At 40.2% G+C, this 24,896-nt stretch overlaps 2 protein-coding genes across 11 annotated transcripts in view; one reads left to right on the forward strand and one right to left on the reverse strand.

Annotated features, from left to right (window-relative positions):
• Nucleotides 1–99: 99 nt before the first annotated feature.
• On the forward strand, nt 100–23,649 carry MASTL (microtubule associated serine/threonine kinase like). Of its 9 annotated transcripts, XM_085565031.1 has the most exons (15): nt 2,741–2,971; nt 3,851–3,988; nt 5,543–5,682; nt 6,423–6,511; nt 7,769–7,875; nt 8,189–8,324; nt 8,920–9,092; nt 10,243–11,478; nt 12,273–12,399; nt 13,864–13,878; nt 15,681–15,794; nt 15,885–15,986; nt 17,445–21,449; nt 22,308–22,413; nt 23,284–23,649. In XM_085565031.1, exons 1-13 carry the CDS (start codon nt 2,777–2,779, stop codon nt 17,600–17,602), a joined length of 2,730 nt encoding a protein of 909 aa, XP_085421157.1. In that variant the 5' UTR covers nt 2,741–2,776; the 3' UTR covers nt 17,603–21,449; nt 22,308–22,413; nt 23,284–23,649. The 9 variants fall into 9 exon arrangements, with proteins under 9 accessions (XP_085421202.1, XP_085421213.1, XP_085421177.1 ...); XM_085565076.1 differs by lacking the exon at nt 2,741–2,971 and adding an exon at nt 100–264 and having other exon boundaries at nt 22,308–23,649; XM_085565087.1 differs by lacking the exon at nt 2,741–2,971 and adding an exon at nt 271–2,318 and having other exon boundaries at nt 22,308–23,649.
• Nucleotides 21,636–24,896, reverse strand: part of ACBD5 (acyl-CoA binding domain containing 5) — a 29,971-nt gene continuing 26,710 nt past the window's right edge. For both annotated transcript variants that reach the window (XM_021543046.4, XM_021543044.4), the window contains one exon: nt 21,636–23,607. In XM_021543046.4, the coding sequence (XP_021398721.3) occupies nt 23,595–23,607 (13 nt within the window). In that variant the 3' untranslated portion in view covers nt 21,636–23,594. The remainder of the gene's footprint in view (nt 23,608–24,896) is intronic.

Raw genomic sequence — 24,896 nt, forward strand, 5'->3', positions numbered from 1 at the left:
GGCGGCCCAAAGAGCTTCCGGGCCGCCGCCGCCGCCCCGCGCAGCCGCCGCCTCGGGGCGGAGGCGGAAGGGCGGAGCGGGCGCGGCCGGGCCCGGGGGAGCCCGGGCGGGGGACCGGGCAGGGCCCTGCGGGACGCCGGTTCGCAGCCGGCGGTGGTGTAGCTGCCACAGGGGCCTGCCCCTGCTCGGGGTCATCGCCCCGGGTGTTGTCCGGAACGCGGATCGTTAACCGGCGCGCAGCGCCAATTCACACACCCAGGCGAGGTATTTCTAACTTTTATTCTAGTTTGAACAAAGTGGGAGCATAGTGGTGACTCACGAAAGGCTGGCTTACAAATCATAAAACTTGACACTACATTTTAACAACGACATCACATTCGTTGGTTACAACTGGCATAAGTGTTCTGTTAATTAGACTTCAACCCCGTATTTGCTAGCTATAGATCTCGCTTCTTATGCTAATCAATGTGTAGGTGCAGTTCTTCCTTCCACTGAAGTCTGGCGTCCGTTTCAAGTAGGTGGTCAGGGTCTCCCACTGCCAGAATTACCTTTTCCCGGTTACTGCTCAGTCCTGACTTCAATCCTGGTGGCTCTTGTCTAGACAGCCCATTTGTTTTGGGATTGTCCTTCCTTTTCCTTAGAACAAAAGATTAGCCAAGTATATGATGTTTCTAAAGCAATGGAGGAGAGGGAGGTAATTCGAGACAGCCAGGACAGTTTAACCGAGGGAAAATCCTGTCTGACCAACCTAGTGGCCTTCTAGTATGGAGCAACTGTATCAGTGGATAAGGGAAGGTCTACAGATGCCATTTATCTGGACTTACATAAAGCTGATTTTTGTGGGGGTTTATTAGCGGTTTCTTTCTTTCACCTGACCACTATTCACTGAAAGTGCTATCCCACACCAACTTACACTGCTCTGGATGAGCACAGCCCCACTGCTGCCTCTCCCTGGCTTTGTGTACATCTCTCCTGTTTTCCACTAGCACTCTCGTGACCAAAGTCATGTAGCTCAGCTTGCTGATTTGGCAGAAACCTCAGCTGACAACAGCAAAAAAATCTAAAAGGTGATGAACATTTACCTAGATCTACTCCATGAAGCAGCTTTCCACTTAGCTATACAATGGCTCATGCTGCCTCGAAGGAAGAGAGGGAAGGTGTTACCCTCTCTCCAGCGAACTCAGGCTCGGGTAGTGGAATACACGCTCCTGATGCACTATCATTGCTGGCATACCCTGATGTCTGCCCAGGGTGCCAGCACAAGAAGCAATCACCCCTCCTCTCAGCTGGATTTTTCCACTGGCATTGCAGCCCATGAGACACACCCTAACTAACATTGCAGAGTTAAATAACAAACACAAACAAGGATAAATTGTATTTAATACCATTATGAAAAGCTAATTTAAAACATGCTTTCTGCATTTTCTTATTAAATTGCATTGCTTATTGTATGTGGGGTAGCAGCTCGCCTTCACAAGTTACAAGCAAGGTCTCTGAGCATGGTCAGATTGTAAGTGATGTATCTTGGAGCAAAACAAGGGCCCCATAATTACTCTGCTGTGTGAAAGGACACCCGCTGTTGTTCATTGACCTCTGCAGTGATACCTCTTTGCTGATGCACAGACTGCAACAGAACAATTATGATCAGTGTGAAATAAAAATGAACAGCCATGTACATGCGAAACCAACATAAAATCAGCAAGGCAAGGGTTAAAAAAGTGACCTAGAACACAGCTGAGAGCAGTAAAACTGGTAAACACTGAGGGCTGTGTAAACAGAGCAGAAGGGCTGTGCTCTGGGAACCGGAGGATGGCAGCTGGGTCAGAGTACACTGTAAATGCCATCCCTGACCCTGCTGTCACAAGAGGGAGGCAGGATGTAGCCATGGAGATGCCCAAAATAAGGAAACAAATTGTGGAACAACCCTGCCTAAGATAAATAGCAGATGAAGTAATCAAGAATTGGTGGGAAGCAACCGACCACGTTAATCTGACTCCTGATCAGTACAGACCCGCCCAGGGAGCGGTTTGCCATCGCTAGCCCAGAAAATACAAAGAGATAGCGAGGGATGAACGGCAGTAGTAAGAACTAGAAAAAGCGTGTTCTCTGGCAGACAAGCCCTCCTGCCTGTGCCATTTTGGACACAGGTCTTGGAGCTATCAAGTATACAAGTGTGAGAAAATTATAGAAAAACAGAATTTCCTTGAGTTGGAAGGGACCCATCAGTCCAACTCCTGTCCCTGCAAAGGACACCTTCAAGCCTCCCGTGGGAATGGGGGGACAGTACCTGCTGACAGCTAGTTACAACCTAGAGCCAGGTAGGAAAACCTAGATGCCCCCCGAGCAGCGACCTGCCAGCCCGGAGGGCGGTGTTTCGGTGTTTTGTCACGGGCACGTTCTGAGGGCGGCACTGCCCCCCGAGCAGCGACCTGCCAGCCCGGAGGGGCGGTGCTTTGGTGTTTTGTCACGGCACGTTCTGAGTGCGGCACTGCCCCCCGAGGAGCGACCTGCCAGCCCGGAGGGGCGGTGTTTCGGTGTTTTGTCACGGGCACGTTCTGAGGGCGGCACTGCCCCCGAGCAGCGACCTGCCAGCCCGGAGGGGCGGTGTTTCGGTGTTTTGTCACGGCACGTTCTGAGGGCGGCGCTCCCCGCCCCCCGCGCCGCGCCCGCGCCTCCCGCGGCCGCCGCGGGTCTCGCGACAGCTCCGTTGCCGTTGGTGACGGCGCGCGCGGGGCGGGGCCGGTTTGAACCGCGGCGGGCGCGGGGCCGGGGCGCCATGGCGCCCGAGCGGCCCGGGGAGGAGCGGGGCGATGCTGCCAGCCCCAGCGCCGCCACAGCCGCCGGCTCGATGCGCGTCGAGGTCCCCCGGCCCCCCTCCATCGAGGAGTTCACCATCGTGAAGCCCATCAGCCGCGGCGCCTTCGGGAAGGTGTATCTCGGCCGCAAGGCGGGCCGGCTCTACGCCGTGAAGGTGAGGCGGGGCCGGGGTGGCGGCGCTGCCGGCCTCGCTGCGGAGCAGCCCCGTGCGGCACAGGGGAGCCCCGGCCCTCGGGGAGCCCCGGGCCTCGGGGAGCCCCGGCCCTCGGGGAGCCCCGGCCCTCGGGGAGCCCCGGGCCTCGGGGAGCCCCGGCCCTCGGGGAGCCCCGGGCCTCGGGGAGCCCCGGGCCTCGGGGAGCCCCGGCCCCTCGGGGAGCCCCGGCCCTCGGGGAGCCCCGGGCCTCGGGGAGCCCCGGCCCTCGGGGAGCCCCGGGCCTCGGGGAGCCCCGGCCCTCGGGAGCGGCCGCTGCCCGGGTGGTGCCCGGCGCTGGCAGTGTGCAAGGCCGTGCCCTGCTCTCACCTCCCCGAAGTGCTGCAGGGTTTACTCAGGGGAGCTCTGGTAACGACAGCAGGTTTTAAAAGTACTTTAAATAAGGGGAAATAGCGGCAAAAACCTTGCCAAGCGCCAGAGCGCTGTTGGCTTCTCGCTTGTAACTGAGCCCCCTCAGATGCCTCGCCTGCCTGGGGGGTTGAAGCACCGCCTTTGAGAAACAAGACGAGAATAAATTTTAAAAAAACGTTCTTGCTGAGTAAGTATTTTTAAAAACCCAACCAAAACCTTTCGCGTTTTCTGTGTTGTTGCATAAAGGACTAAAATCCAGGCTTGCTGTTAGTAAGATCCTTACCAATTATTTGTGCAAACTTGACTTTGTGATTAAAAGGATTATAGCAAGCTACATAGTACACAAAGAATAGGAAACATAAAAACAGTCATGCAAAATAGGCGTTGCTCTGCAGAGCTATATATCTCTGTGCAGTTTTATTATGAGCATTTTGAGGTTAAATAATTTGTGTGCTCTGTTTTGTTTTTCAGGTGATGAAAAAGGCAGACATGATCAACAAAAATATGGTTCACCAGGTGCAGGCAGAGCGGGATGCATTGGCTCTCAGTAAAAGTCCTTTCATTGTGCACTTATACTACTCACTTCAGTCAGCAAACAATGTATATTTAGTAAGTAAAAAAATAGCTGTGGCATATTATGATAGTCTTGAAAATTGAGCATGAGTGGCAGTGATATCTCAAAGCATTTTTGTAATGGTATTCCTTAGTCAATTTTACATCTTTCTCAGGATGGTTGAACAAGTAAAATATTTATCTTCCTCTGGTGCTTTGGGCTCTTTCTGCTCATGTCCCCCTCTATTACAGGAGACTTAGAAATTCTTACAACTGTTCTGTCTTAGAAATACATAGAGATCTTAGAGAAAACAAGAAATCATTCTATTCAAGTAGAAGCCAGGTGACTGGATGATACTCCATGGCTCACTGAAAGGAAATCTATTTTACTTATTGCCAGTGCTCAAGATTTGTTACAGCTGTTGGCCTACATGACAAGATGGAAAGTGGGTGGCAAGATTAGATGCTGGTCCACATGGAGCACTGTGGAGCACAGCAGGACTTGTGCATGGGTTTATGTACTGCTTCCACATAAAGATTCAGACTGTCTACAAAGGGTCTGGCACAATTTGTGTGGATTGTTGCAAGCACACACAGGGAAAGCTTGATGCAATTCTGAGACAAGGTTGCTATGCACTCCTACAATGCATTTTGAGTGTAAACAAAGCCTTCTTTTTCTGGAGTCTCTGAATTGCTGGGTGGAGTAGAGGACTTCAGGGTGAAGGATTTGTAAAGGAGATGCCAGAATCATGTCTCTGTGTGTGTGTGTGTGTGTGTATATGTGTGTGTGTTTATATATATGTGCATGGAAGAATATTGTGTATTGGAATATAAGTACTGGTGAGATTTCCTGACCAAAACCCCATAAATGCATTCTTGACATCAAAGAGTGAGTTTCAGAAGTTCTGCTGACTTGTATTTTATTCTGAATATGACGTGGGCCATCAGAATGTGTCTGCATAATGGTCTATTGGGTGTGTGAATTTTTTTTTGCACTCTTTTTTAAGTGTCTTATATGCACAGTAACTCTCACTGTTTGCATTTTTGATAGTTTGCACTTATTTCACAAAGCTTAGGTCTGAATTTAATATTGTGTATAAATGATTGCAAGATAAAATGTTGAGATACTTTGATTTGTATAGAACAGGTGGTCTTTGGCTTCAGGCGTGGAGTTTCACAGGAATGCTTTGCACTTCATTTTCTATACTATGGAAATATACAATATTAAGTTAAATATAGAGTAATATATGAATATAAATATAGGTTAAAATACATAATATTCAATATAGAAATATATAACATTTATAATATAGGAAATTTTCTGTAGTTAACTCTCAAAGGCTGTAGTCAGCTTTTTAGTTAGCTTCTAAAAGTAATGTAGGCAAATAAAATAAGCAAATGGTCTACAGAAAGAAAATGTGTAATGTCTGTTACATGACACTTTAATTATTTTATCCAAGTGAAAAGTATTGTGTGGGAAATGAGGTTTGAACAAAGCTGCTTCTCTCTGCTTCTGCTCCTTGAAATCATATTTTTATAGGGGTGAAAGTTACTTTGTATTTTACTTTCAATTTTGAAATGTGTTTTAAATTTATAATGCTTGAATGGCAGGTGATGGAGTACCTTATTGGTGGAGATGTCAAATCTCTTCTCCATATTTATGGATATTTTGATGAAGAAATGGCTGTTAAGTATATTTCTGAAGCAGCATTGGCTCTTGACTATCTTCACAGGCATGGAATAATCCACAGGTGACTTTTTTTTCTTACAAATGAGTATTTGGTAGTTTGGATTTTTTGTTTTTTCACTCTAATGCATAACCGTCACAGTTTCATTGTGGCAGCTTCCACAGGCACTTCATTTGCTAGAGCTCCTGGAAACTTTTTGCACGTGTGCAATGCAGCAATGCTGTGAAACAATGGCTAAAATAAAATCTGTCTGGGTGTGCTGAGCACACAAACCCATGCTGCTTTTCCCTGCCAGTTCTTTCCCAGTCCAGTGCTGTATTAGCAGCTGTGATGGTTCAGGAACCCCCTGGGTACTGCACACTTGGCCTGCCTGTAGGAGAGGGCTGGCTACCCTGATGCTCCCCCATAGTGAGAGCTCTTCTTGCATTCAGCAATGCTGCAGAGAGCACACATGAAAACTCCTGCTGGAGGTTTGCTTGTCACCTGTAGGAGTGGCACATGAGTGAATGTTATGATGGTGCTACTTGTGAAGGACACTTGTTGAGCCTGCTGAAGGACAAAATATGCAACTCTTGACATGCATGCATGATTTTTACAAAACCTGAGATGTTTGTGCCATATTTAATGCTAAATATAGTTGATTCAGTTCATGTGTTTCTCAAACTGGAATCTTCTCCTGGCTAGGAGGTGTTACTATTAAACAAATCTAACCAATGTTTTGTATTGAGTGTTTCTCTTCAGTGAACTCTTTTTGTGTTGCTCTGTGCTCTTTTTGCTGACTTCAGCCTTATTCATTTTTTCAGGGATTTGAAGCCAGACAATATGCTAATTTCTAATCAGGGACATATAAAGTTGACAGACTTTGGGCTTTCCAGAGTTACTCTGAACAGAGGTAAGAGTTCTTTCTATCCTTTTGGTTGTATTAAAATTTATTTCTGCATCACATTTCCATATTGTTGAACACAACATCCCTGTAAAGGGCACCTTTCAATTAAACAAGTGCAAATGTTGCAGTAATACCTAATTTCTAATAGGTTAGTACTGATTAGCTACGTGCTAGTAAGGGGTCTGCTCTTAGCATTGCACTTCAGAAGGTAAAATATTTATTATTTGGGACAAGGCTGTATGAAATAAGATCTAGAGCCCTTTCTTTGGAGGGATATGGATTTCAATGGGTGAATGAATAATTCTGGCTTGTTCCTGTTTCTCTGACTACTTCTGGCCTTCAGTTCATGGCTCTCAGTCCTGTATAAATTAATTTCCAATAAATTAACTGGGACATTCCAGACATTAGTTTGAGGGATATGGGGAAGATTAGCACAGTGCTTTGGCATTTGAACGTTCTCTTTTCAAGCAGAAAATACAGCTGAATAGTCATTACTGTCTGTACAGGCTGCAGATCTTAAGGTGAATAGCCAATTTCTGAACTGGTTTGTACTTCCTTAGCCAGATCATCCAAACTTATGCTGCACATAAGTTGCTTGAGATAGCTGCTGGAGAGTACATTCTTTTTATATAGTTAAAGGAATGTAGAAATTCAGAGTTGTCTATGGAGTTTGATTCATGGTTTTAAGAATATAAAGGAAAATACCAGGTATTCTCTATTTTTTATGGTATACTGCTTTATCTGGTGTTCTAATGCAACAGATTGTTGTATCTAGTTGAACATTATATGACAACTTTAAAGCTACTTACTGCTAGTGAGCAGAAAAAAAAAAGGTTGAATTTCACCTATGAAAAAATCCTGTGTAGCTATTTTGAGATGCCTTTTGGAGTGATGGCAGATTTGGAATCAAATTTAGTATCCTATTCCACAAGCCATAAGCTGGAACTTTTGCCTAAAAACCAAAGCTGATATTAAATTAGAACATGTAGTGCTTTTTGCGTAGTATGTTGGAAAAGAAATTTGGCTTCTACAACTTTTGTATGTATAAATGTATGGATGCATAAGAGATAACACCTTGTGTTAAGTAAGAATGTACAGGTAAGTCTTCAACTGGTCTTGGTAGCTTCATTTGTATATTTGTTGAGTATGTGACTAAATGTTTTTTTCATCTTCATGAAACTTAAGTAAATGTCTGCAACTTTGCCTTTGTTTAATATCAAAATGAAAACCTGATATATCTGATTTTGGATTTTTCTTCTGTAGAGATAAATATGATAGATATCCTTACTACCCCATCAATGCCAAAGCCAAAACAGGACTACTCACGTACTCCAGGACAATTGTTGTCTCTTATCAGTTCTTTGGGCTTTGTAAGTAATTTTCACTGTCTTTGAAGTACTTAATCCTTTTAGCTTATTTACTATCTTCAGTTCAATAGTTGGCATGCTAAGGCTATTCTTGCATCTCTTCTGCCAGCTGGTAGAATTACTTATGATATGTTTAGAGTATTTTGAAATTCTGATGTGATTATCTTGGACTGTATTTTGAATTGTTGACTTTTTAATGGGCATGGCCAAGCTCCAATGCAAACATCATAAACAATGTGTGAAGTTATACTGTCAATCCTGGATTGAGATTGTTCAGACTCCATTACTTTTAACTGTACTTCTTTCTGCTTGTTAGTATACACCTCCTGTAGGAATGAAAGTGCCGGGGCACAAATTGAGTCCAACATCTGACAGTCTGCATGGAGCGGTTTCTCCTGTACCTATGGCCCAAAAGGAAAATACCCCTCTTTCAACTAAATTATTCAAAACACGTGAGTATACCAGACCTTGTGCTGAGGAGTCCTCTGGCTGTAAGGTCTGGGTCTTTTATTTTTATGTGAGTCTTCATAAAAGGTGTGATTCTCTTGGTGTCTTGCTCTCCACCATTTCTCCAGTACTTTACATATGACATATTTTCACCTACAGTACTTATGTCACCTTCTTAAGTGGTTTTGTTTGATTGGGTTTTTTCAAATCATGACCTCCGAATTCAAAATCACCTTTAACTTTTTATGGAAATAGTGTCAGTTCTTGACATACTTTTGGTGGAAATTGTTAAATATAGGCATGTATGTTAAATATAGGCATGTATGTTTTCATTTAAATTGTCTGATCTTACTACTTTTTCATTTCTAACCTGAAACAAGAAAGAAGGCAACTATGCTGCTAATGTTTGTACTGCTTGTACATTCTTGGCAAATTCCTGATTCAACAAATGCATAAACTGACTATGCAGGAAAGATGACAAGAGACGTTGTCATACATAGCTTTCCTTAGCTTCCTTTGATGTGAAAGCTTAAAATAGTGTGAAGTCAGTCAGTACATGTTGCCTGTTTGTATCAACATTTGAATTTTTTTTCTCTTAAGATCTGGATAATTCTCAATTAACACCTGTGATGCCAGCGAGGAGTTTAACTCCTACTCTGCTTCAGTCAAGAAACAGGTTTGGTACCTCCACTGTCAGTAGTCAGTCTAACACACACCTGTCCAGTGTGGAATCAGAAAACTGGAGCAGCCCCAGGTGCAGGAAAGATGTAGAGGTCAGGACTGTTTCATCTTTCCACTCTAAATTAAAATTAGTTTGTACTTGTGTATGCAAATGTCTTCTATTTACTCTACTTGCCTCAGTTATTTCAAGTGTTGAGAAACTTTCCTACAGTAGAAGGAGCAGGGGTTGTAATTTATGTTGAGTAGGATTTTGGATCAAACCAATAAAGCCTTTTCCTTCAAACAAATATTAGTCCCTTGCAATGTAACAGGAGAAGCAAATGCTATTGAGCCTGCAGCAGAGGAGTGAAAGAGAAGGCTCCACTGACCATCACTGGTTTAGCCCTATCCTGCACAAGGTGGGCACTGCTGGGAGCAGTGGCCTTTTGGAAGTTGTCCCTGTAGCTTTATTTGCTCAGCATTGTGAGTGAAGTAATTTCTTTAAAAGACCAAACTTGGGAAAAAGATAAAATCCACTTCAAAGTTCTACTAGCTATTAAACTGAAAAGTTTAAGGCTTTTATTACTGAAGGGTTTTGTATCAACTAACCTAACACCAATAATTATAGCTGATAATATTTTGTCCTAAAATATTTTATCCTGCTTAAATGTATTAATGAAATTCTACACAAACCTAAAAGAAAATGCTGCTGTGCTATGTAGATCCTTGCCATGATTCCTATTTAGAGCATAAAGAACAACTTACATTTAAAACAATTTATTATCCTCTATCTACCTGTTTCTTAGGCCTTGGTTTTGGTATTGTGTTATGAAAACATGAGTAATATCAGATTTTCCTTTTGTCATCTCTGAAGTGTAATATACTGCAGGGAACTATAATGGTGTTCTTTCCTCTGGACTTTTTTGGAAACTAAAGACTTCTGTAGCTTAACTTCTTAAAATAAAATCACAAATACAGCTTCAATTGCTCTATTTTTTTTATCCTTTGGCATTTAAAAATATGACATTTTCTATTCTAGCAAGCTCATTTTATGTTCTTAAAAGAAGTCAAATTATCAAGTTATCCTTAATTTGGTTTTGATTTTTTTTGTCTGTTTTTTCACTAGTGGTAGTTAGAATGAGTAAGGCTTGCAAATCTTCATTTCCTTATGGAGGTTGTAATAAAGTATTTCAAATTAAGCTTTTCTGTAATACTGTAATCATATTTTTCTTGATACTCAAAACTTAATGTGCTTTTTTGCAGCAAAGTGGAGATGAACTTCGTTCTACAACATGCAAAACCAGTAACAGTGGGTCAGCTCTCCTTTCAAATGCTATGTTGCCAAATAGCAAAGGTACTGAAGTATTACAGAAAAAAGAACTTGAGTCTGCCATTTCTCCCATTGCCAGCAATGAGTCTGGCAGTAGGCAGAAGTTGAAAAGTGAACATTTGGATATAACAGATACTCCCGTGAGCACTCTGGATGTGAAAGGCGTAGTAAGAAAGTGTATTTCTGAAAATAAGATTTGGAAAGAAAATGTCTTTGTAAATAAAAGAAACATGACGTATGAAACAGCAGAGACTTCCAGACTACAACAGTCTCTTTCAAGGCAGAATGAGCCTGTCAAAGAGGAAGTAATGTTTGAAAAGGCAGGTGTAAAAAGAAGCTTTGAATCAGTTGACAGTAGTCCTTGTCAGGAACTTAACTATGTTAAAAAAAGCAATGCAGAATATAAACGTGGCTGTGAGATCTCAGAATTTCTGGCAAACAAAGGTTCAGGTTTGACAACAGAAATTCAATCCTTAATACTTTGTAATGCTGGATGCCTATGTGACACCTGTGAAAGCAAGGAAGAAGTTAAGAGTTTTATTAGTAACCAGGAAACAGTAGGAAGATCGCTCACTCCAACTGTAGCTAAAAATCTTATGTGTGATCTGGATGCAGACTGTGGAAAGGATGATGAAAAGGAGTACATGAACTCAAGTTTTTTAGGCACTGATGATGAAAAACCTTTAGATGTCTTCAGTGCAGATTCTGACTTACTTCCTGAAGTGTCTGTTACAGAAAGCCATCTAGAAAAACAGCTTTTAGATTTGGACAGAAGTATTAAAGACCTCTCCTTTGAGGAGCCAAAACCTGAAGGTGTGCTAGTAACGTCACCAGAGTCCCAAGATGCCTCACGGTATGGAGAGGAGGCACATACAGTCCAGGACTGCAAGCCATTACAACAGAAAAAGGATAATGACCAGAAACACATGGAAGAAACTTACCTTGACACAGTACCTTCTCCTTCAGAAAAGATGATGGAAGCACTGAGTCTCTTAAAAAAAAATGCTGTTGTTTTTCGGAGTTACAATAGTCCAATCAATGTATCCAATATATCTGAGCCATGCAGCATGGCTTCCTTAGATATAATGGATCTTTCACCTGCTTGCAGTGGCTCTTACCCAACAGCTATCACTCCACTACAGAAAGGAAGACCATATCAGGTCTATCAGGTAGGTAAGGAGGCAGATAGAAACTTGGTACATGCATTGGACATTAGGGACCTGATTATTTCAGTGGTAAATTTAGGGAAAACTTACGTAGTTTGAGATAATCTGTCAAAATTACCTCTGTTGAAAGGGTTTTACTTGCTGACTTGTGTGGCCAAAATTATAATATCTGTAAGAATTTAGCAGTAGCTTTATGTTCACTGGTTTGCCTTTGGCTCAATATGCATTGACTGTCCATCTCTGAGAAATCTTTGCTGTTACAGAGAACTGATTAAAAAAAGCCTGTGCTATTTTGTCTCTGTCTGCTCCTAGTGCAGTGCTGTATTTTCTGTGACCAGTTACAGGTTTCCTAATGTAATGAGAAGTCTTTGATTTTTTTTCTTTTTTGTTATCCTGCACTCTTCCCAAGTGTGAGTGCTGTTCAGCTGCTGGTAACTGCCATTGTACATGCTACTTTCTTTTTTTTTATCCTGGTAAACGTTAAGGTATAATGTATTCTGTCAAATGCCAGTTACAAGCCTATTAAAAAGATTGATGTAAAGAGTGATAGCTGCTGGATGTGACACTGGAGGAAGAACTTAGGGAAAAGTTCCTCAAAGAGTAGGCATCTTTATACTTCAAGACTGTTGAGATAAAGCAATAGAAGCGCATTTCACACATGCTTCTCAGGGAATGTTTTGTGACTTGTTCTTGGCTTGAACTTAAGTATCAATTATTACATCTGTGACTAAAGCTGGAGATGGGAGTTTCTGAGCTGGTTTTGTTTGCCATCTGAAGTCCTTGTCCCATATTTTCAGGGGGATGCTGGCACACCATACAGGACTCCAAAGAGTGTTCGAAGAGGAGCTGCCCCCGTAGAAGGTGAACGCATTCTGGGGACCCCAGACTACCTGGCACCTGAGCTGCTTTTGACACAGCCTCATGGTAAGGCAAACCAGCCATCTGTCAGTACTTGAAAGAGGTGGCACCTTTACATTGCAAACTGTCTGTAGAACTGTAAACACTTCAAGCAATAAGATTTAGAATTCTTCAAAAAGAGCTCGTGCTAAGCTCTTGCCATCATGGGTGGCTGTGTTTGCTTCAGGTGCTCCTTCCATTCATTTACTGCTTTCTCATAACCAGAGGATTTGGTTGTCTGTCACAGTCTTGCTTGCTGCCAGTCAGCATTGGAAACTGCTTTGGCAGCTTGAGAGTTGTATCTGGCTTAGGAGTAACAACTTGGTCATCCTGAGTGTCCTTAAAGATTATTTGGGATGGGAAAGGTGGAATTTAGTGAAATTCTAGAGTGAGAGGCTTAAGCCTCCAGTTATTTTTAGAATGTCTTCTGTGTTTATTGGTAATTGTTATGTGAAGCTAGACAATTTTATGAAGTTGCCTCAAAATCAATTATTGTTGAGTGACCTGATGAAACACACCAGACATCTGATGGGATCTTCTGTATAAGGGTGCAGTAATAGCCACCAAATTTTTAGAGGTTGGTTTTTTGGGTTTGTTTGTTTGCTTTCAAAATACTGTACTAAAACAGCACAACTTTGAAGGGCATAAATTTCTTTGTGTCAGATTCTGAGATGAACAAAAAGTCTGAAATAGTTTTCTGCTAACTTGCAAGAAGCTTTGTGAAAAATTAAATGCAATGTATCTATCTCTAATACAGTTGTTGATGTATAATTGCATTTTATTTCCATCCCAAAAGTATACTACTATTTTGTAGAGCTGCAAGTCTTGGGAAAACTACACAAGAGAGAGACCTGAATTGAGAAGCAGTCCATTACTATCCTGTGGAGCAATAAAATTCTGCTAATATAAATTAACTAAAGCTCTATGAAGCTATTTAACAATTTAACAGTAAAGACTGAAAATGCTAAACATACGTAGTTGTTGTTTTGTACTGCCATTTAGGATTCTTAGATATCTGGCAGATGTTAAAACTGGATAGTATTTTGGAAATGCAATCAGTGCTACTTAGACAATGTAATTAGGGTGATTTCTCTGTGGTTACTGGGTTTTCAGGACTTCAGTAAAAACTTGCAGAGTCTCAGGTTTGTATCAGGAAATTACAAATCTCCCATTACCTTTACTGAAGCCAGGGTTTTTGGAACTCCAAATTTTTCCTCACTAAATGTTTTATGTGTTCAGCTGCTTGTAAATGTAGTTTTAATCCTAAATTAATCATGTTACAAAACTATTTTATTTTTGTTTCTAACTTAGACTTAACATTGCCATCTTTCCTTATTGTGGAATACTACCTTAGGGAAAAAAATCTTCATTCCTATGCCTTTGGAGAATCATACTTGATATTCAATGTTTGTGTTTGTTATGGGTTTTGTTTTGGTTTTTTTTTTTTTCAATAATTGTAATATTTTTACTTCATTGTCTTTTCAAACGCAGGGACTCTGCTCTCTGGTGAGTTTTCTGTATTCTGTGCAGAGCTGAAGTGTTCAGCATAACTGAAGAGTCAAAGTATAACTAGATCACTGTTTCTGAGAACATTGTTTGGGTGAACAGTGTTTCTATATAGAAAGACATGTCCAATATGCCTCCACATAAAAATGTGTGATGCTTGCAGAGTATGGCAACATCATATCAGTGTGACTGACCTATCAGAAATCACACATGTAAACATGTACTTCAGAAGGAAAGTCAGCATTCTTAAATTGTTTAACATGAGGTAAAGTCAGAGATACTTTTTCTCATTGCTGCCTTTCACTTCATTGCAGTCAGTCTGATTTACTTTGCCTATGGGTGAAGAAAGTTCAGGTGCTCAAGACCTGGTGTTACTGCTTCTTGCTTCAAATCACAGAATCATAGAATATCCCAAGTTGGAAGGGACCCAAAGGATCACTGAGTCCAGCTCCTGTCCCTGCACAGGACAGCCCCAAGAGTCACAGCTCTCCCTGAGAGCTTTGTGCAAACCCTTCTTGAACCCTTGCCAGGCTTGGTGCTGTGACCACTTCCCTGGGGAGCCTGTTCCAGTGCCCAGCCACCCTCTGGGTGAAAAAACTTTTCTTAATATCCCACCTTGACCTCCCCAGCACAGCTTCATGCTGTCCTTGGGTCCTGCTTAGCAGGATTATGGTAGGAATTAATCTAATTTTAGTTAGACTTTTTGTGGGAAATATTGCTGCTGGAACCTGGTTATTACACTGTTCAGGTTGTGATCTTATTAGACTTTGACTGGAGCTGAGAATATTTTACTGAACATCCAAGTGCTCTTAACAACAGTGGATGTGAACTGACTGCTTTGATGTGCTTAGCTTGGTGGGCACTCTTACTGCTGTTGGGAGCTGCTAAAAGTGTATTAGATTACTGGTTAAACACTTTGGTTTTCAGCATTTCTAAACTTCACAGTAGTCTTTGTGAAATAGCTCAGAACATTCATTTTGCTTTGTCTTAGGTTTTTTATATGCCAAAAAAAGCCAAGAACAATTACATTTATTATCTTTCAAAGTTTTCTGTTTTTTTAATGGCAGTTGTGGCATCTATTCTTTATATGGTGGAGTGGGCATGGCATGAAGATGCAGAAAGCTTAGAATGCATGCAGTGGTGTCTGGGATTGCTTTGCTGCTGGTTTGAATGTAGGTTAACAGGAGAGATTGGCAAAAAGACAAAACTCTGGAATGTGGAAAACCAGAACTATCTTATAACAAAGTAGAGATAGCCAGTAACTACACATTGCCCCAGTCATTTCAGTGTAATGGAAGGTAATGCCAGCTTCATGTGTGCTGGCTTGTTTCTGCAAGTTGTCTTCATGATGTTCATCATAATTTAGACAAACAGAAATTAAGTTCAATAGTCTGAGGTTTTGGAAACTTTAAAGAACTGAGAGAGGGGCACAGAGGAGCAATGTAAACATGGAGCAATCATCCAGGCTCTAGTCATGAGGCATAGATTTCTTATCACAAAACAGTCTCTTGGAGAAGTTAGCTCCTGGATTCTCTGTGATAGGAGTTGATAATTAGATTTTTACTAAGAGTCTCCTTGGTTTTATCAGTAAACCCCAGTGTTACCTGTAATGAATTAAGGAGCAGAGTGGCTTTAAAAAATCTTTTAATATATTTTTAATCTGCATGAATATTAAATACAACTTGTCTCTTCATAATTTTCAAGAAACTTGCAGAATTTAAACACTCTTCAGCTTTTGCTAATCTTTAAGTCTTTGCAAGTATCATTTTTGTAAGTGTAATTATGTGGATTTATTTTACCAGGTTCTGCTGTAGACTGGTGGGCCCTTGGAGTTTGTCTGTTTGAGTTTCTAACTGGAATTCCACCTTTTAATGATGAAACACCAACACAGGTCTTCCAAAATATTTTGAAAAGAGGTAATCTGTTTCAGTAATCAGGGTAAGTATGTATTTCCAATATTTGTTTTATAGTTTGAGTTACTATCTCAACTCTTTCTTTGTCTGTAGATATTCCCTGGCCTGAGGGTGAAGAAAAGTTGTCTGATAATGCCCAGAATGCAATAGATCTTCTTCTAACAATTGATACTACTAAGAGAGCTGGACTGAAGGGTTAGTATTAAAATTGTTCTTTGCAGCTAATTGCAAATTTTTAAGTGGTGATCTCCTCCTCCTGAAACTTAGGCTAATAAACTTCAATGCCTCACTAGGTTCCATGTATAGTACCACAGCACTTAACAAGTTGTGGCATTTTCTGTATTTCTTGTGGGGTTTTTCCTTTCTGAACAAGGTAATTCTGGGGCTGAATTGTTTTGTTTGTTTTTAATTTTTTAAATTGAACTTCTGTGTTACTTTACTGCTGTTCTGCTATGCATTTTTAGTATTGGACATCTAATGTACTGAAGTTCTCTCTTATCTAATGGATATTTGGAATTTATAACCTAAATGATGTTTAGGTTAAAAGATTATTAAAATATGGTAATTTGGGAGAGAAGCCTCCTACAACAAACAGTTAATTCAGAGAGAGGAGTTTTTTTCTTAGGAATCAGCCTGTCTTATCTGACTGCATAGGAGAATACAAAGTTGGACAATATATACTGTACAAAGTCTACTTTTTTTCCTCATAGAAGGGCTTAAACATTTGCTATTGTTAACAGTGACTATACTTTTTTAAAAAAAGTTGATAATGGAAAGAAATTTAGAGTGAGATATTCCGGAAATAGAGAAAGAAATCTTATGAGAACTGTTCAGGAAATCACTAGAGGAGGAAATTACTATGGAAAGGCTTACACACTCTTACACATAAACTACATGCTAGAAGCTGGAATCAAGCCAAATTAAAATAGAGAAGGCACAAAATTATGAGTGAAGATTATTATGTCAACAGAAAATCCTGTGGCTTTGATAGTTCCCAAAAATCAATCTGAAGGTGTTTTAGTTAAATACAAGTTATTGTCTTTATTTCTGGATTTTAGAGTGAAATCCAAATTGCCCGTTCAAGGGCAGAATTTTAAAATAGATGACATAATGGTTTCTTCTTATCTGAGCTTTTTCAAAATTCATTCCTTGTTAAGATTTACAGCTGTATTTGGCCATCTTGTCCAATTTATAATTCACTGAAGTTGGATGAGTAGTTTTCAGAACAACCATTAAGTTTTCTTGTTGTACCTAAGTTTCCATCATTGTCATCTTCTCTCCCTTCTCTCAAATTTGTGCTGTCCCTTTTATCACTACAGCATGAAGACTTCAGTACTGGGAAACCCCAGTTATGTTGTTGTACTGCTGTGCTTCTCTAAATTCAGTCTTTCTGGGTAAGTGCAGCTTTAAGGCTGCTTTTGGCTCAGTGGAACTGTGTGGAACAGTTTCCCTGGATGGGGGTGACAGCTACTTGTCCTGCCAACAGTTTGATCCTAAAGTTGGGGGCAATCAAAGCCCAATTGCAATTTGCACATTTATGAACTTCTAAAAAAGAAATAAAGAGCAAGTCTACTGACAGTTACAAATGAACAAAGTGACTATGGTGCTTGGACATAAAGCAGTTTATAATGTTTATGTGAACTTCTGTTTCAGAACTGAAGCATCACCCCCTCTTTCACGGGGTGGACTGGGATAATCTCCAGAACCAAACAATGCCATTTATACCTCAGCCGGATGATGAGACCGACACCTCTTACTTTGATGCTAGAAACAATGCTCAGCACCTGACTGTGTCTGGATTTAGCTTATAGCATCAAGATAAGTGAACATTCTTCATGGTTTTGCACACTTACAGGTTGTCTTGTAACCTAGTTTGATCTTGACTAAGTTTCCTTGCTAAATATAGTGTGTTTCAAGTTACCAGTCTATTTTTATTATAGCCTTCTTTATTCTAAAATACTGTAAACTACTGTATGAAACTGGTATCAAGTGCCTTTGTGCTACTTTTTATCTTACTGCACCTTACTAAGAGGGCCAGAGCATTGTGTTTCTTGGACCTAATAACTCTTGGCAATAATGGGGCTTTTAATAGTAATGATTTATTACAGTTAGGAAGTGTGGCATTATTTCCCAGCTAAACATAATAGGGAAAGGATATAAATGAATTGTCATTGTATCTAATGAATAACTTACCTATTGGTGGTTCAGTGTGGTGGCAAGCTGGTTTGGGAGCAGTCCTGTCTGAGCAGTGTGAATATATATCCACTGTGCAAAACTGGTCATTTCTATTCCACTAAAGTGGAAAATTGAATCATAATGCAACTTTGAAATGTCTTGTCTTGTTTGTCCCCAAGAGGGATGGGAAGATACAACGGTGTTCCAAGTTAATTTGGCTACAAGTGGCACAGGAGACTGGCAGGAGTTCCTCTGGTTATTACCCTGTCCTAGAGGATACCTGGGGCAAGTCTGTTAAACAAATGCTCTGCTTTAGTTGTTGTGTTGTAACCACTTGGACTGTAGGAAGCTGGACTGAACATACATTTTAGTCACTGGTTTTATCTAGAAAATATCCAGTGTGTGTGGGCTCCCTTGTGTCAGATGACAATTGACAGGTGATTTTTTTGTTTTCTAACAAGTAGTATTCATACTGAAGCTGCCAAATATTAAACACTATAATATATTGTAGGCTAAAAGACTGTTCTGTAAACTTACAGTCAGAACTTAGATTTTGAATAGAATATAAGATAGAAGTGTATATTCTGTATAAACCTAAATTAGGGGGAAGTGTATTTAAATTTATCTTTAAATGCAATACAAATCTTGTGTCTGCTAGGTTTTAGAGGTTTATTTGTAGATAATTCTGTTTAAATAATCTTCAGTATTTTTCTTGCATATGTATTTCTAACTTAAAGAAGATTTTAATTTTTCAGGTTAATATATGTTAGATAAAGTTCATTTGTGCTAGATGCCGTTACCAGCCAAGGGCCATGTGCCAGAAGCCAAGCATTTTGCCAGTGATTTTTGCCAAGTGCCTTTTGGTTTCATGAACAGACGCTTTTTGTAGCAGTAGTGAGTTGTCCTTTCATTACCCTGCTATCTGGAAGACAAGGTTTATTGATGGAATTCTGAGCAAATAGTCTCCCAGGCTTCCCACTATCCCCTCAGATTGCTGGGAAAGGAATGGGAATGGTGAAGAAAAAGGGAGTTTCCTAGAAAGACCTAAAGGGAGCCGATTTTTAATAACTCAGAATGACCAATCCCAGCTCTTGTTGTGATAACTCAATTTTGTGAAACAGAGTCTTGGCAAGTTGCAAAACATACAGTGAATCTTGCTTTGCTAAGGACTGTAGTTTCAGAGAACTTCTAAATTGTTCAGTCACACTGCAATTGTTACATGATGGAAAAGGTGCAAACAAATGCACTACTGAAGCAGTATTCATAGACAACATTCTCTGAAAGTGATGAGAAGTTCTTTAGTGGTTCTCCTATGTACAGTTAGACTATATAAACTGGGGTAGGAGGGTACCTTAATTACTGGTATTTTATGCTATTTATTCTTCCATTTCTAGTAATCTAGTTTAAGGAAGCAAATCTTAAAAGAATTAACTATGACTACATGTCAAAGAAAAAAGAAACTGAACACCTCTTTGTCTTCAGTGCTTTACAAAGGGTTACACCTGTTCCCGTTTGGCAGTATAACACATTCCCATCCAAGGTGGAAGAAACTTGTTACACTTATCTTCTTTAGCCCCTTGAAATAGTTCTTAATTATCTACAAGGGTCAAGCAAGCTTCTATAAAAACCTTATCCTAAAAGAAAATTGTGGAGTGTTTACCAGTTGATTAATGCAAAAACATAGAATACAAAACCAGTTAATTAATACAAAAACAAGAATCTGTAGAACAGTAAATCAGCCAATTGACAAATCTGAATGTTTAATATAAAATTATCACTACACGGCTGTCCAAAATTAAAATTTCACACAATCAGCCCTGAAAATATTGCAATATCTTGTTCTTTCATTATCTTCATTATCCTTGTAATAATAAACATGGAGTTGGATGTCAGATGTTGACAGTTGAGGATTTGTGATGCGGTTTTTTTTATTGTGGGGTGTTTTGGTTGGTGGGGCTTTTATCTTTTGTAAAAAGGACAATCCTAGCTTTATTGTTCAACATGGAATTCCTTGTCAACTCAATCCCACTGGTTTTGTCCCACTTGTTGCTTGACTTGAAATACTACAGGTAAAAGTTTAAAAGGTATAATGGAAGAGATCTAGTGTTTCTTATTAGTCAAGATCTACAAATAATAGTATAGGCTGGCAAAAGTTTCTGATCCTTAGAAGCTGTGGAAAACCACTTGGCAAGTCCTCCAGCTCTTACATGGTGCTTCCTGAAGGCCTGAACTTTTATGTACATAACCTACACATAAACTCTATAGCTTCCAGGTTATCTTGGGAGACAGTTTATCAGCCATGAGTACAGTCCATCTGAAAACTACGGGAGAGATCAGTGTTGTACCTGGTTACACAGAAGCAGCAGCTTTGGGCAGTTATTCCCAGCCCTTATGTGCTGTTGGGCTCACCTACATATGGGGCAATGTCTGGGGGCTAAGGTGCTGAAGTGCTGCCATTTGTTGTTGAGCTCAGAGATAAGTTTCAGCATGATTGGGTTCACCACATGCTTACTCTGGCAATAAAATGCATTATTTTCCTCTCTACTTCATTCTCCAAAAGTTCACTTTGCACTTATTCATTTGCACAATTCATGCTTCAAAAATTCACTTTACTTTTGTGTAAATATATAAAATAAAATAGTGCAGCTGTACTGCTGCTTCTGCATCTTGTTTTTCTTTTATTGTGTTACTTGTGTATCTGCTGGGAATGTGGCAGACGGATTTTTACACAAAGAAACCCGGAGTGCTTCCCACTACCTCAGCAAAGGCAGTGATTTTAAGGAAATACCTATTACTTTCAGTACAGGTCTGTATGCCCTTCAGTTAGTTCATAACTTGCTAGCCCCTGCCTGGGAGCTTCAGTAGCAGCTACATTTGTATACTGAAACGGCAGGAGAGCGGAGTCCTGCGCGGTAACTCCTTCAGGGAGTGAGTTTCCTCCTCTGCATAACTCCCATGAGCCAAGGAAGGATGGTGGCTCCATCTCCTCAGCACCTGCTGTGCTGCCACAGCACCAGAACAGAAGCAGCAGAGCCCTGCGGGTGGAACAGCTGCACCAGGCACACACTTAGGCCTGGCTCTGCTTCTGTGCTCTCAGCTCAGCAGCTCTGAGGGGATGGAGTGTTTAATCTGATTAGATACAGAGCAAGCTTCTGCCTTTCAGGTGAAGCCCGATTTGCTGCAGGAAACCAGACTGAAGACTGAAACCAGGTGAAGACTGTCTGCTGCACAAGTGCAGTCTGGGGCTGGGCCTGGCCCTTTCCAGTGCTATGCAGAACTGATTAGGCTCCCAGCCTTCCTGCAGAGAGCACAGGCTGAAGCTGTGTATCCCAGGTCTGAGCTCCAGCCATCTGCTTATGCTACTGCCTCCACATCAAAGCTGTGTCTCTTTGCACCTGGGCAAATGATAAAAAAATGAAAACAAACAGCTTTCCTTACCTTTAAGCTGGACTACCTGCCAACTAGGAACCTGTTCAAATTATGGTAAGTTTGAGACAGGCCCAGTTCTGAGGTACAAGTAACAAGTAGTTTGTTAATCAAGTGATGTTGTTTTGTATTACAACTTTCAAGTTGTGACTGATTCTTCATGATACAGCCAGCAGGCTCCTGTATACGCAGCATCTGGTGTACAGCATTTAGGAAATATTAAATTCAAGATAAAATACAAAATATTAAGGGATTGATTTATTGAAATATGAATAAATAACAAGGATAGTACAAGCCTACATTTATTTCAGGGAGAGGTTAACAATTAAACCTTTGGGAATGTCTGTCCCATCTCTAAGAGCTCGACCCCTACAAGTGACATGGTTCTGAGCTGTGGGAGGCACCCCAGGGTGGTTTGTCCTGGTAGAAGACATGCTGCTTCAGGAGGCTGGGGTTTCATGTGACCTTCAAGCTTGAGTGTCCTCCCTGTATGACTTCTATCCCTTAAGATAAGAAATCAGTCACTTTAGGAATTTTAAGCTCAGGCACAAAGGCTTCAGGTCCCAGCAGAACTTCCAGGATAAGCTTTGTTCAAACCTGAGTTTTCAGTACATCTCATGCCAAAACTTATGTCTGGCACATGAAACCATCTGTTTGTTACAGCAATCTTCAAAGAGGTTACAGCTATTTTATTTTTAAATTCAGCTTTACAATAAGAAAATCAGAAGAGGGGAAATGTAACTAAAAAAAAATTTTCACATAACTAAAAAACAAGATTAAAATTTATCTGGTAAAACCAACATTAAATTCTGTGATTACATTTTTATACAGTATAGTTTATATGAAAAATGTTTTCCAAACTATAAAATATTTTCAGGAAGGACCAAAAAAACTTTCCTTAAAAATTATTAGTAGGATGTAGTCCTGGTGGAAAATGGAAGCACATCAATAATGGTGAAATTTTTGAAGATTCAGAGCTTAATTATGGATTATGTTATGATATAATTCTTCATAGCAAACTGTAAGTTTTCTGTCAAATCTAATTCTAGTGCATTTGCATTTTCCAGAGATTTAGACAACTTATATATTAATTTATTTTAAAATTAAGTGTAAAGCATGCTTTTGTCAAGCAAACTTCACAAGGTTGTACCTCTATCTGTACATGGGTTAATAAATATTCTGTGGGGAAAAGAAAAATACAAGCTCCAAAATTAGCTGAAAAGGTTTTTTCTGATAGGAAGTAGAAGGATAAGAAAGACATACCAGAATTGATATGTATCATGATGTGACTTGGGGAAAATCCACAATACATTAAATCTTACTTTAATTTAACTGTCAACAGAAAACTTACAGTGCACTGAGCTTTTTAAAAGCTTAAAGCTAGACTTACTGAGCTATTTTCACCTAATTTTAAAGCACCTTGTGCCTAAACTATGCATTTCAGTTAAAATAACCTGTTATCAACAAGAATACAGTTATGAAAGTTAAAAAGATAAGGTGCAGCCTCTTTACGAGGATCCCTTGTACCACATGCTGTTTCCAAACTTATATTTGACAGTCCCCGTGTTATTAATGGCTCTAACTTTCAGGATATATACAAATTCCCAAATCTTTACAATTTTACAGGATAAGTGAAGGATTCAACTTCATTTCTTACCAATTTATATGGAAATTGCCCCACACTAGTTTAGCAGCAAAAGTAGCAAATTTAATTCCTCAGAGCTATATTGTATTTTTCCAGCAGCTTACAATGTACTGAATTTATACTTTTTTAGAGCTTTCACCTGGTAATATGTAATGCTGTGGAAAAACAGGCAGGGATCTTGAGATTGTAAAATTATTTCAATGTTAAAGTGACAGTTTTATGTATTTTTCATTTATTCTTTTACAGAGATGTTATTCTCTTCATCAACTGACATCAGCAAAGCCAGTAATTACTGAAGGCCCATCCACAAGCACATTCCAAAATAATCATTGTTCATATGGTGTTGAGGATGGAATTATTCGATTTGTTACCTAGGAGATGTGAATCATTCAAGTTTCAATAATATTAGTCCTTAAACATTTAGCTCAAAGGTAGTACAAAATATTACTGTAACATAAGGAAATCATCCCAAATTCTGAGATTCTATGAGAATTCAGCCTTCCTTTGGTTTCCAGGGCCATCTTCTCCTAGAAGTCCTTAAACATAGTCATGAATTCTCAGTTCAGTTTTCTAGAAGAGGAAACAAATAAATTAGTTTAATGTACCTTCACATATGAGGTGATTTTTCATTTGTCTAATTAGGTCACATGTGAAAGGTTTCCATTCCAATAAAACACAACAGGGCTTCAAGACACCCAAAAATTTGCCCTCTTACACCAAGGAGGAGAAAATTCACTAAGAATTTGGAGTTGCAGACGGAATTCCACAGAAAAATTCTTGACCCTGGGTCAGTGGTGTGCTGGCTCAGGCAGAGCAACACTTAAGAGCTGCTTTCCCCATAACTCCATAAAATTTAAAATTAGAGGGTTCCAAAACCATGAGCTGAACCTCGACAACTTTTACTATTATGAAAATATATTTCCATCTGTGTTTAGGACCCTTAGGATTCAGTTTTTCAAGCCTTGGTGAAGGCTCCAATATGAGTACCCAGATTTTCAGCATTAAGTTCCCCATAAAGGAATAGGGGACAGGTTAAGAGGTGCTGGGATGGAGCTGAACTACCTCTGCCCAGGGACAAGAGCTAAACACAAAGCTCTTGGTTACAGGAGGCTGTTCCTCTACCAGTTACATGGGATTTGCTACACTGTGCAGAAGAGCTTAGAAGTCAGGGCTCCACAGCTGCAGCATAAGAGAACTTTGCATGGTAGCAGAGGCTCGTGGTTTCTGCTGCAGGGACAGTTCACATAATTTAACACTAAAAGTACACAGACAGGGTCAATGCAGGCACTGTGAACAGCTATTGCCTAAGAACTCAGGCACCTTGCCTAAGAGCACAAGCTGAAACTGGCCACAGGACAGGAGAAAAGGACACATTTTGCAATCCCATTTTCTCACTGAGTGTACTTGATCAGCTTCCTACGCTTTGTTAGAGGAGACAGAACTCCAGATAGAAACATGCTGCAGAAGCACAGTCCTTAAATTCTGCCTATGAGTAGACTTCAGAAATAGAGAGAAAAGCTCAAAAACACTGAAAATTCTTTCGTTGTTTCTGTTACTGAAGTTCATCTCAAAACAATACATGAAGGAGTAAACAAAACATGGCGCTATGCTATCTCTGTGTTTCACACCAACACTGGTATTACCACTGGTACAAATCCTGGTGTCCAAAATTCAAAAAGAATGTTGAAAAACAGAAGCATTTGGCAATGAACCACAAGAATCATTCTAAGACTGGAAAACAATTTTAAAATGAGATTTCATTTGCTCCATTTGTTTCATTTAAGCAAGAGATTATGAGATGACCTGGTGATAGCAAAAAAGTAACCATAAAAATACATTACAGGCTCTTTGTTAACTGC

Source organism: Lonchura striata, chromosome 2 (genome assembly GCF_050655825.1).
Source record: "Lonchura striata isolate lonStrDom1 chromosome 2, ASM5065582v1, whole genome shotgun sequence".
Lineage (NCBI taxonomy): Eukaryota > Metazoa > Chordata > Aves > Passeriformes > Estrildidae > Lonchura > Lonchura striata.

Coding starts and splice junctions, on each gene's coding strand:
- MASTL (XM_021543042.4), top strand. CDS start 2,777: ATGGCGCCCGAGCGGCCCGGGGAGGAGCGGGGCGATGCTGCCAGCCCC. Junction 6,512..7,768: donor CAGAGTTACTCTGAACAGAG/GTAAGAGTTCTT, acceptor TTTCTTCTGTAG/AGATAAATATGATAGATATC. Junction 9,093..10,242: donor GGTGCAGGAAAGATGTAGAG/GTCAGGACTGTT, acceptor GCTTTTTTGCAG/CAAAGTGGAGATGAACTTCG.